Genomic DNA, 12,882 nt, shown 5'->3' on the forward strand with positions numbered 1-12,882 from the left:
TATAGTGTTACTTGAAAGTGGACTTAGATTAGCTGTAAATGTGCACTGCAAAATCAAGGGGAAACCACTAAAATCTTTTAAAAAAAAATATAACTGATATGAGTTAAAAGAGGAGAAAAAATGAAGTCATATAAAATGCTCAATTAAAATGGAGATGGCAGAAAATGAATAGAAGACCAAACAATAAGAAAATAAGACTCAAGTACATGTTGTCTACAAAAAACCCACTTTAAATATAAAGACACGGGTAGATTAAAAGTAAAGATAATGAGGAAGACATACCAGGCTAACACTAATCAAAAGAAAGCTGGAGTAGCTATATTAATTTCAGACAGAGCAGTCTTCAGAGCAAGGAAAATTATCAGGAACAAAGAGAAACATTACATAATAAAGAAGACATAACAATCTATAACGTAAATGCTCCTAACAACAGAGCATCTAAATATATGAAGCAAAATTTGATAGAACTTCAAAGAGAGACAGTTTAATCCACTATTGTAGTTGGAGGCCTCAACACTCCTCTATCAGCAACTGACAGATCCAGCAGGCAGAAAAATCAGTAAGGACAGAGTTAAACTGAACAGCACCATCAATAAACTTCATCCAACAACAGTAGAGTGCACATTCTTCTTAAGCTCACATGGAACATTCACCAAGATTAACCACAGTATGGGCCATAAAACATACCTTAGCAAGTTTATAAGAATAAAGATTATAAAAAGTATAATAAAAATCCCAGATACATTTGTTGGAGACAAATCAACACACTTCTAAATAAGACATGAGTCAAAGAAGAAATCTCAAGAGAAATCTGAAAAAATCTGAACTAAATGAAAATGAAAATACAACTTAAGAAATTTTGTGGGATGCAGTGACTGCAGTATTTAAAGGGAAATTTATAGCACTGAATGCATATTTAGAAAAGAAGAAAGATCTAAAATCAATAATCTAAACTTTCAGCTTGGGAAACTCAAGACAGAAGATCAAATTAAATCCAAATTAAATAAAATAATAAAATTTAGAGCAGAAATTAATGAAACTGAAAACATGAAATCAAAGAACCAAAAGCAGGTTCTTCGAAAAGATCAATAAAATTGATAAACTTCTTACCAGCTTAACTAAGAAAAAAGGGATAAGACATGAATTTACTAATATCAGAAATGAAAGAGGCCATCACTACTGATGTCTTGGATAATAAAGGAATGGTATGAACAATTCCATGCACATAAATTTGATAACCTAGATGAAATGGACCAATTCCTTGAAAAACACAATCCACCAAAACTCATAAAAGGACATACAGATAATCTGAGTAGCCCTATATCTGTTAAAGACATTACATCAATAATTAATAACCTTCCAAAACGGAAAGCACCAGGTCCAGATGGGTTCACTGGTAAATTCTACCAAACATTTAAAGAAGAAATTATACCATTTCTTTATAGTCTCTTCTAGAAGGCAAAGGAAACACTTCCTAACTCAACCTATAAAGGCCAGCATTACTCTAATACCAAAACCAGAAAAAAGACATTACATGTTATTATACATGCATCAAAACCCATCAAATGTACAACACAAAGAGTGAACCCTAATGTAAACTATGGACTTTAGCTAAGAAGGCTTTAGATTTATAGAAAAACTCAGCAGAAAATACAGAGAATTCCCATATATCTGCTCCCCTATCCCTGGTTTCCCTTATTCATATCTTGTATTAATGTGATAAATGTTATAATTAATGAGCTAATATTGATACACCCTTATTAACTAAAGCCTATAGTTTACATTTCCATGGATTTTGACTTTTAAGTTGTACAGTTCCAATGGTTTTGACAGATGCATAATGTCACTCATACACCTTAAAAGTATCATACAGAATAGTTTCACTGCCCTAAAAATGTCCTGTGATCCACCTAGTCATCCCTCCCTTATACTCCCCAAACTGTCAACTACTGACTTTTTTGGTACTGTCTCTATAGCTTTTGCTTTTTCCGGAATGTCATATAGTTGGAATCATACAGTGTGTAGCCTTTTCAGACAGGCTTTTCACTTAGCAATAAGCATTTAAGGTTACTCCATCTCTTTTCATGGCTTTATCACTTATTTCTTTTTATTGCTGAATGATATTCCATTTTATGGATGTACCACACTGTGTTTATCCATGCACCTATTGAAGGACATCTTGGTTGCATACAAGTTTTGGCAATTATAAATAAAGCTACTATAAACATTCATGTGTTTGTTTCTGTGTGGACACAAATGATCAATTCACTTGGGTAGATGTCAAGGAGCACAATCACTGGATTGTAGGGTAACACTATATTTAGCTTTGTAAGAAATTGCCAGACTGTCTTCCAAAGTCGTTGTACCATTTTGCACTGCTACCACCAATAAATGAGCAGCTTCCCTTTTAGGATATATGTTCTGCAAATATTTTCTTCCAGTCTGTAGCTCACCTTTTCATTTTCTTAATGGTGTCTTTTGCAGAGGAAATCTAATTAATCAAAATTTTCATTATGCCTTATGCTCTTTATGTCTTATCTAAGAAGTCTTTCTCTAATCCAAAGTCACAAGGAGTTTTTCCCTTATGTGTCTTTTTAGAATTTTTTTAGTCTTAGCTCTTACATTTAGATCTATGATCTATTTTTAGCTAATTTTTGCATATAGAGTGGGGAAAAAGATAATGTTCATTTTTTTGCATATGAATATTCAATGTTTCAGGAACATATATTGAAAAGACTATCATTTTTTCATTGAATTATCATAGCGCTATTAACAAAAATCAGTTGACCATGTAAGTGGTCGTCTCTTTCTGGACTCTATTCTGTGCCATTGATCTGTATGCTGATACTGCATTGTCTTCATTACTGTAGGACAACAGTAATCCTTGAAATCAGGTTGTGGAAGAGATCAAATTTTGTTCTTTTTCAAAATTGTTTGTCTGGTCTAGGTCCTTCATCATCTTGTCAGTCTGAAATTTTGGCTGGGATTATACTGAATCTTTAGCTCGGTTTCCAGAGAATTAACATTTTAAGATTATTGAGCCTTCCAATTCCTTCATTTATGTAAGTATGTATGTATGTATGCCTTTAATTTCAGCAATGTTTTGTAGTTTTCAGTGTACAGGTCTTGCACATATTTTTAAAAATTTATTTCTTTTTCATTAAATTACAATTTCCAATTGTTCATTGCTAGTATATAAAAATACAATTGATTTACATAGATTAATCTTTTATCTTGTGTCCTTGCTAAACTCACTAATTAGTTCTAGAGGGTTTTTTTTTTTCTTCCTTCTGATAGATTCTTAGGATTTTTGGCATAGATGATAATGTCATCCTTGAATAAAGACAGTTAATTTTTTCCTCTTCAATCCGTATGCCTTTTATTTTTTTTTCCTCGCATTTTGCTCTAGCAAAGACTCCCAGTACAAAGTCGAAAGGAAGTGATAACAGTTGAACAGAAGTGATCTTAGAAAGCATTCTATCTTCCACCATGAATTACGATGTTAACTGTAGGGTTTTTATAGATGCCCTTCATTAGGTTGAGGCAATTTTCTTCTATTCTTAGTTTGCTGAGTTTTTATCAGGAATGGATATTCAATTTTGTAAAATGCTTTTCCCACAACTATGAACATCATCAAACGATTTTGCTTATCATGTCATTAAAATGGTGACAAACATTTATTGGTTTTCAAATGTTAAGAAGCTTGTATTTTTAAGACAAAACTCACTTGGTAATCAGGTATTATCCTTTTTGTATGTTGCTAGATTTGATTTGCTAATATTTTCTTAAGAACTTGAAGTCTATGTCCATGAGGGATACTATTCTGTAGTTCTCTTTAACTGAACTGTTTTTAGCTGGTTTTGTTATCAGGGTAACACCAAGACTAGTAAAACAAAATTGGAAATGTTCCCTTCTCTTTCTTTTTTCTAGAAGAAATCATGTAAAATTGGTATTATTTCTTCCTTAAATGTTCGAATTTTCTTTTGAAGCCGTCTAGGCTGGAGCTTCAAGTTTTGTGTTTTTTTTAAAAAAATTTATTTATTTATTTATTTTTGGCTGTGTTGGGTCTTCGTTTCTGTGCGAGGGCTTTCTCTAGTTGCGGCGAGCAGGGGCCACTCTTCACTGCGGTGTGCAGGCCTCTCACTGTCGTGGCCTCTCTTGTTGCGGAGCACAAGCTCCAGACGCGCAGGCTCAGTAGTTGTGGCTCACGGGCCTAGTTCCTCCACGGCATGCTGGATCTTCCCAGACCAGGGCTCGAACCCATGTCGCCTGCATTTGCAGGCAGATTCTCAACCGCTGCGCCACAAGGGAAGCCCGTGGAGCTTCAAGTTTTAAACTGCAAATATTCAATTATAAAAAACAGATATAGTGCTAGTCAGGTTATCTACTCTTATCTAGGTTTTAGTCATTTGCATCTGTCAGGAAATTAGCTTCATCTAGTTACATTTATTGCCATAAAGTTGCTCACATTATTTCTTATTATTCTTGCAATGTCTGTTGGATTTGTAGCAACGTCCTCTCTTTCACTTCTGATACTGATAATTTGTGTCTAGCTAGAGGTTTACCAATTGTATTAATATACTAAGAGTTATATTGATTTTTTTCTATTTGTCTTTTTTATATTCACTCATCTTTATTATTTACTACTTTCTGCTTATTTTGAGTTTAATTTGTTCTTCTTCTATTTGCTTAAGGTGTACACATGAACATTGATTTAAATATTGTTCTTTTCTAATATAGGCATTTCCCTCTAAGCGCTGCTTTGTTGCACCCCACAAGTTCTGACATGTATTTTCATTTCATTCAATTCAAAATATTTTTTATGTTTCTTTGTGATTTCTCCTTTGACCCATGGCGATTTCGAAGTATGCTGTTTAATTTCCACATATTTGGGGATTTGCGGAATAACTCTGTGATTAATTTTTAGTTTGATTTTGCTGTAATCTGTACTAGTTTCCTAGGTCTGTTATAACAAACTGAGTGTGAACTCTGCCCAATGTCCCGCATGTTATGAGGACTTTCCACTCAGGCTGGTGGGAATGCCAACTAAACTATTCCCCATCCCTTGTGAGCCCTGGAAATTGTTTGGCCTACTGTGCTTTCCAGTGGGTCTTTCCTTGGACTCTAGACCTGTGCTTCACATATGCACAATCAGCACTCAGCCAGAGATTTGAGGGCACCCCTAAGCAAATCTCCTTAGCTTCCTCCTCCCTGATACTCTGCTACACAAATTCCAGTCACCTCCACCTCCCCAAATGCCAAGCTCTATTAAGACTGCTGTGCTGTTTGTGCTTCCTCTTTCTGCACTGCAGCATGGAAACTACCCTCAGACAGTTTCATAATGCTCACGTCATTTCTTTCCTTTCTCTCAGGCATCACAATCTTGTGCTGCCTGTTGTCCCATGTCTGAAGATGGTCACCCCCCTCCACCTTTGTGCTAACTTTTCTAGTTTCCAGAGTGAGGGTAATTCAAGTCTATTTTCTCTCCCTTATAGCTTGGGTGGAATTTATTCATTCTTATAATTTTACTTTTGGTGGCTACCCTAGAGATCTCAACATGCATCCCTTTTTTTTTTTTAATTTATTTTATTCTTGGCTGTGTTGGGTCTTCGTTGCTGCATGTGAGCTTTCTCTTGTTGCGGCGAGCGGGGGCTACTCTTCGTTGCAGTGCGCAGGCTTCCCATTGTGGCGGCTTCTCTTGTTGCAGAGCACAGACTCTAGGTGCGTGGGCTTCAGTAGTTGTGGCACACAGGCTCAGTAGTTGTGGCGCACGGGCTTAGTTGCTCTGTGGCATGTGGGATCTTCCCGGACCAGGGCTCAAACCCATGCCCCCTGCATTGGCAGGTGGATTCTTAACCACTGCACCACCAGGGAAGCCCCGCATCCCTGACTGTTTACACAACCTTAAGACATTACTTTTACCACTTCCTGAATAATGAGAGCATCTTACAATTGTCTGAATCACTAAGTCCTTCCTTTTCGGCTATCATCTGCACATATTTCATTTATATACATGCTATAAGTGCCACAAGACATTACTATTATTTCATCTTAAAAATCAGTATGATTTTATATGTACTCACTAATGTTCCCTTTATTTTGTCATTCTTTCTGCCTGAAGAACTTCCTTTTGCATTTATTGTTGAGTAAATGGAGACAATTTTTCTCAGATGTTGTTTGTCTAAAAAGAAAATCCTTATTTTGCTTTCATTTCTGAAGGTTGCTTTTGCTGAAAAGGGAATTTGAGGTTGGCAGTGTTTTTCTTTGAAAACTTTAAGGATCTCAATCCACTCTGTTATGACTTCCATAACAGAGTTCCTGTTTTATTGCTAACCATTAGTCTTACTGTTTCTCCTTAATGTGTCTTTCTTCTCCAGCTGCTTTACAAATTTTCACTTTATCTTTGATTTTCAGGAGTTTGTGATATTCTGAGGAATGTTTTGCTTTGTATTTTCCCTGCCAGGGGGTTCACTTGCCTTCTTGAATCTGTCAGTTGATGTTGTTGTTCATTAGGTTTGAAAATTCTCGGCCATTGTGTCTTGAACTATTTCTTCTGTCCCATTCCCCCTCTCCCTCTTTCTGGGATATTAATTGCATGTGTATTTGATCTTTTTGAGTATGCCTCACATATTGTCTTTCCCAGACATACTTTTCTATGAATTTCGGTTTAGATGTTTTCTGTTGACCTGTCTTCAAATTCACTAATCTTCTTTTCTGCTGTGTTTAGTCTCCTATTGGCTTGGCCAAAAAGTTCATTAGGTTAACAAATATGTTGTTCAATAAAATTCCTGGTGAAGATGAAAAATGTGCCTTTTATTTTTACTTAAAACCGAATGAACTTTTTGGCCAACCCAATATCAAACCCATCAAATGAACTCTTAACCAGATATTGTATTTTTGAGTCCTTGAATAACCATTTGATTGTTTTTGATTCTTATTTTCTAGTAATATTTTAAATGTCTTCATTTTTTCCCACTTTTTTCTTCTATTAAAAATATGTTATTTAGGGACTTCCCTGGTGATCCAGTGGCTAAGACTCCAAGCTCCCAATGCAGGGGGCCGGGGTTTGATCCCTGGTCAGGGAACTAGATTCCACAAGCCGCAACTAAGAGTTCGCATGCCACAACTAAAGATCCCACACACAGCAACTAAGACCCAGTGCAGCCAAATAAATAAATAAATAAATAAAATATTTTTTCAAGCCCCAAAAAACAAGGTATCACTTAAAAAAAAATGTTATTTAAAATTCTTTGTTTATAAACTTTAATAAAAGGGTCATCTATGGGACTGCTTCTGTTGTCTTTCTCATGATTATTAGTCACATGCCCCTGCCTTTCCACAGGTCTAGCAATGTATGGCTCGCTGTTTCCTCAGCAATTTATCCATTTTTCTCCCTACTTGTGCTGGGAGTGTTGGCCTGCTGTGACTTATTATCTCTTTCCTGGAAGAAGGTCCTCCCTTCCTCCTGGGATTTCTGTGCCTTCAATGTAAGGAATACCCAACTACTATTGCTTTTATTTTTTGAGAAGCTGCTTGAATGTTGGATACTACTGGGTGACTCTCTTCCTAATTTCAATTTTATCATCAAAAGATTACAGTAGCACTTCAGCTGCTCAAAAGTCATCCAGCCATTTCACTTGTTAAGAACAGTGAACAAGATAATCTTCCGAAAGGCCAATATCAGTGACACAAAAGCCAATAATTTTTTACGCACAGAAATTCTTAAGAATACACACACACAGAGACACACAAACACAGCTTGTGCTGTGGTAGAAAGAGCACAGAATTTGAAGAAACAAGATCTGGTCTAAATATTTTTGTCATTTACTAGCTAAGTGACCCTAGGCAAATAATTTTTCTATTTTTAAAACTTAGTTTTCAATTCATAAAGTTGTTGCAAAGATGGAACGGTATATTTTAAAAACCCTTATAAACAATAAGCACATTGTAAGATGTCTTACATATTATCCAGTTTTGAAATCTCCATCTAAAAGCTGTAAATTAGGGCTTCCCTGGTGGCGCAGTGGTTGAGAATCTGCCTGCTAGTGCAGGGGACACGGGTTCGAGCCCTGGTCTGGGAAGATCCCACATGCCACGGAGCAGCTGGGCCCGTGAGCCACAACTACTGAGCCTGCGCGTCTGGAGCCTGTGCCCCGCAACGGGAGGGGCCGCGATAGTGAAAGGCCCGCGCACCGCGATGAAGAGCGGTCCCCGCACCGCGATGAAGAGTGGCCCCCACTTGCCGTAACTAGAGAAAACCCTTGCACGAACCGAAGACCCAACACAGCCAATAAATAAATAAATAAATAACTTAAAAAAAAAAAAGCTGTAAATTAAATAAACATGGAGATGGGGTGCAACAGATACACTGGCAATAAAAACTGACAACCAATAGTAAGTATGATATCAAGGGAGAAGTAAACACTACTTTTAAAGTAGCAATAAGAGCTCAGGGCGAGCAATTTAATTAACAGGCTTAAACAGCCCTTACTTAATTCAACAGACCCTGAAACTATTACTTTATCTCAACACAGTATAGTGACTGACGTTTGTTACAAGAAGCTTGTATCTGAAGGAAAATCATATCCCATATATTATTATTAAAGGAATATCTAATAAATTTTTGAAAGACTACAGTCAAAAATGACTAAAATAAAAATTCTAGTTGGGTGATCTGCAAGTGGATAAGTTTCTACTTAGAAACCAAAGCTTTTATGTCACATGACCTTAGAATGATTACACTGATGAATAAAATGAAGAATCTGCATCATTAACTCACTCCTACTAATAGAACACTTTGTAAAAAGTATGATTTTTCAGAACTCTTAGAAGAAAACAAGTAAGAGACTATGGCTAAAAAATGATCACAGGAGAGGGTGAAATCAACATTTTAGGAATGACAAGATGGTTACATGAAGAAAAGGTCAGAGACATAAACGATAAGGTCCTACTGTATAGCAAGGGGAACTATATTCAGTATCTTGTAAGAGAAATAAAAGGGAAGAAAGAAAAAGAGAGGGTATATGGCACAGGTTCTTGAAAGCAAGAATCATCTGAAGAATGCAAGAGCACGGTTGTGAAATAGTTAATACGCTAAGCTTTAGTGACATTTACAAAAATTATTACAGGGAAATAGTATAATTGAAATGAAACTGGGCCAAAAATGGTTGTAAAAATATATTTATGGATGAGTTAAAAAGATTACTAGAGAGTTGCTGATGGAAACAGACTCAAAATGTCAGGGTTACCAAGAAAAAACAAGATTTCAAAAAGTACTAGATATAGAAAGTCAAGAACTGAAATGAAAAAACAGGTACATGGTCCAATGTAAAAGAAGAAAGTCAGTACCTCGTTGTTGAAAACAGAGACAGGACCAGAATCTTTTCCACAGACCTCCGTTATAATACAACTGTTCAGTTATTATTTCCCTAAAACTTTAAAGTCAGCACAGAAAAGGCAAAAGTGGTCTAATTTCTGTGTACAGTAAGATCTCATTAGCTGTTAACTGTTATTATTTGCTAACAAAGGCTAAGGTATATTAACCAGGGTCTAAAACGGTAATCTGAAAAGACCTCTGTAAAAACAATAAAAAAATAATAATTTAGTTATCTTATGAATAAACCAATATACCTTAGCGAGTGATTTTACAATAGGATTCTCCATTATCCCCTTGAGGAAAATTAGGTCTATTTCTTCTGCTCCTGTAGATGAGGGCAGCTCCGTAAGGTTATCCAACACTTGCTGCATTGCTGCTGAGATAAAAGCAATAGTAAAAAAAAAGCAAACCTTAAATTCCAAGCTATTATGAAATACAACTATAAAATAATTCAAGTAAAAAGACATTATCAATTAACACTCTTTTGAAAAGTCACATTTAAAGAACTGAATTGTTGAATAGTAGAAATTTCAAATGGACTTCCCATGAATTAGCAGCAGGATAGGTTTTTACATGCAATTTGGGGTTTACCAGACTATATAATGCATATTTAGAACCTTATACTTGTTTTTTATTTTTCAAATTTAAAAACATTACTTAAGAAGAAATATAAAATTGTAATAGAGCAATAAAAAAAAAAAAGATTAATCAAGAAACTTCCAACAAGCCCAGAACCAGATGACTTCACCAGTGAATTCAAGAACTAAAACCATTACTTCACAAAGTCTTCCAAAAAAAGTAGAAGAGGAAGGAACGCTTCCCAACTATTCTGTGAGATCCTGATACTAAATCCAGACAAAGACATCACAAGAAGACTACAGCCAATATCCTTTACAAGTACAGAGGCAAAAATCTTTAATAAAACACTAGCAAACTGAATCCAGCAACGAATGAAAACGATTGTACACAATGACCAAGTACAATTTATCCCAGGAGTGCAAGGGTGGTTAATCAACATATGATAATCAATCAATGTAATACACTGTATTAATAAAACAAAACCACATGGTATCTCAATAGGCACAGAGAAAGCATTTGACAAAATCCAATACCCTTTCATGATAAAAAAAAAAAACATTCAACTAGGAATAGAAGGAAATTTCCATTTCCTCAAGGGCATCTATGAAAAACCCATAGCTAACATCATACTTAATGGTGAAAGACTGGATGCTTTCCCATAGATCAGGAACCAGGCAAGGATGTCTACTCTTGCCATTTCTACTCAACACTGTACTGGAGGGTCTAGCCATGGCAGTTAGGCAACAAAATAAGAGGCATCCAGATGAAAAATGAATAAGTAAAACTATCTCTTTTTGCAGATGACATGATCTCATATATAGAAAACCCTAAGGAATATATACAAAAAATTTATTAGAACTAAATAAATGAGTTCAGTAGGGTTTCAAGATAGAAGATCAAAATACAAAAATCAATTGTATTTCTATACACTAGCAATGAACAATCCGAAAATGAAATTAAGAAAACCATTCCTTTTACAATAGCATTAAAACAATAAAAATCATTAGAAATAAATGTAACAAAAGAACTGTAAGATTTTAACAGTGAAACTATAAAACATCATTGAAAGAATTAAAGAAGACTTAAATAAATAAAAAGATACCCATATTCACGGATTCTATAGAAGACTTACTATTGTTAAGATGGCAGTATTTCTCAAATTGATCTACAGGTTTAATGCAATCCCTATTAAAATCTCAGTTCGATGAAGAGTGGCCCCCGCTTGCCACAACTAGAGAAAGCCCTCGCACAGAAACGAAGACCCAACACAGCCATAAAATAAAAAATAAAATAAATTAATTAATTTAAAAAAAATTAAAAAAAAAAAAAGAATCAGAAGAAACATTAAAAAAAAAAAAATCTCAGCTCCCCTCGCCCTTTCTGGTAGAAACTGTTATATAAGCTGATACAAAAATTCATGTGGAAAATGCAATGAACCCAGCATAGCCAAACAATCTTCAAAAAGAACAAAGCTGGAGGACTCACACTTACTTCAAAACTGACTAAAAAGCTACAGTAATCAAGACTGTGTGGTACTAGCATAAAGACATATAACTGAGAGTCCATAAATAAATCCACTTTACGGTCATTAGATTTTCAACAAGAGTGGCAAGACAATTCAAAGAAGGAAAGAACAGTCTTTTCAAAAAATGATTTTGGGACAACTGGATATGCATATGAAGAAGGTACAGCTAGACCCCTACTTCATTCAATATCACAGCCTTAATTTTATTCAGATTAGTTTTACTAATTTTATTTTCCCTTGATGCTTCTTTAGAATAAGTCTACTAATAGTGCAGTTTGTTTTTAATATTTTTATTTTTTATTAAAATAAAACATTGTCAAAAGTCAGATTGTATTACTAAGTGGCTTATAATGAAATACAGCAGTTCTCTGTTCCATGCTGTCAGCCTCCTTCCCAACTTATCCTATTCTACAGAAGCAACTACTTTGAATTTGTTGTTTCTTTTAATCACAGCTGTATTTCTGGGTAATGTGCTAATATTGCTACTTTTTGATTTACCCATTTTATACATTATTTATTTTTGTTAGAATAGTACTAGTGTGATGCTTTTACTTCCCCCTATCTCCACACTGGCAATTTTTATTTATTTTTATTTATTTATTTGTTTTGGTTACCCCATGCAGCATATGGGATCTCAGCTCCCTGACCAGGGATCGAACCTGTACCCCCTGCACTGGAAGTGCAGAGTCTTAACCAATGGACCGCCAGGGAAGCCCCCAGACTGGCAGTTTTTAAAATAAAATCAACAGTTAGTGCTTTTCATATAGGACTCCTACAAGTTTTTTCCCAAATGTTCCAACAAACTTCTCCCATTTTTATCAGTTTTTCCAAAGGCTCAAATATCAGAACTATTCCCTGACTTCTAACCCTGAACTCTCTCCCAAGTATTCTTCTCTCGCACTTTAATTGGAACAGGTTCATCTTTAGGTCTCCTTCTCAGTATGTATAAATGAGTGACAATTTTGGAAGTAAAGAGGTAAACAGGAGAAAAATGTGCATTTACAACAGGCAGAAGGAAAACTGATATTGAGGTAAAATGAAGAAAGAAGACACTAGGAAATAAAGAATATAAACCAAGTTTACTTCATAATTTTGCTTTAAGTCCAAAGTGTACTCTGTGCAGGGAACAACAGAATCAACAATCTGTAGGAGTATTCTTACCCTGTGGCTGGCTATAAACGTAGTTAACTCTACTTCTCATGAGTACTTTTTTCTTTCCTTTGACATTCTATGTATGTCTTTATTTTTATTTTTATTGTGGAAAATTCCAAACATACACAAAAGGAGACAATAACACACCCAACAATTATCAGCTCTAACAATTAGCAACTCATGGCCAATTTTGTTTCATACCCCCATATACTTTCTAACCTACATAACTCTGAGGCAAATCCCAGGTGTC

General features: G+C 35.2%; 1 protein-coding gene across 6 annotated transcripts in view; it reads right to left on the minus strand.

Annotated features, from left to right (window-relative positions):
- PALS2 (protein associated with LIN7 2, MAGUK p55 family member) overlaps window positions 1-12,882 on the minus strand; it is a 112,875-nt gene that overhangs the window by 45,027 nt on the left and 54,966 nt on the right. For 3 of the 6 annotated variants that reach the window (XM_057550304.1, XM_057550307.1, XM_007171494.3), the window contains exon 2: window positions 9,631-9,749. The exons of 1 other annotated variant lie outside the window; for it this stretch is intronic. In XM_057550304.1, coding sequence (XP_057406287.1) covers window positions 9,631-9,747 — 117 coding nt within the window. In that variant the 5' untranslated portion in view covers window positions 9,748-9,749. Of the gene's footprint in view, window positions 1-9,630; window positions 9,753-12,882 lie in introns of all 6 variants that reach the window. 2 more of the 6 variants (XM_007171495.2, XM_057550305.1) reach the window with 1 other exon arrangement.

Source organism: Balaenoptera acutorostrata, chromosome 7 (assembly GCF_949987535.1).
Source record: "Balaenoptera acutorostrata chromosome 7, mBalAcu1.1, whole genome shotgun sequence".
NCBI classification, from domain to species: domain Eukaryota; kingdom Metazoa; phylum Chordata; class Mammalia; order Artiodactyla; family Balaenopteridae; genus Balaenoptera; species Balaenoptera acutorostrata.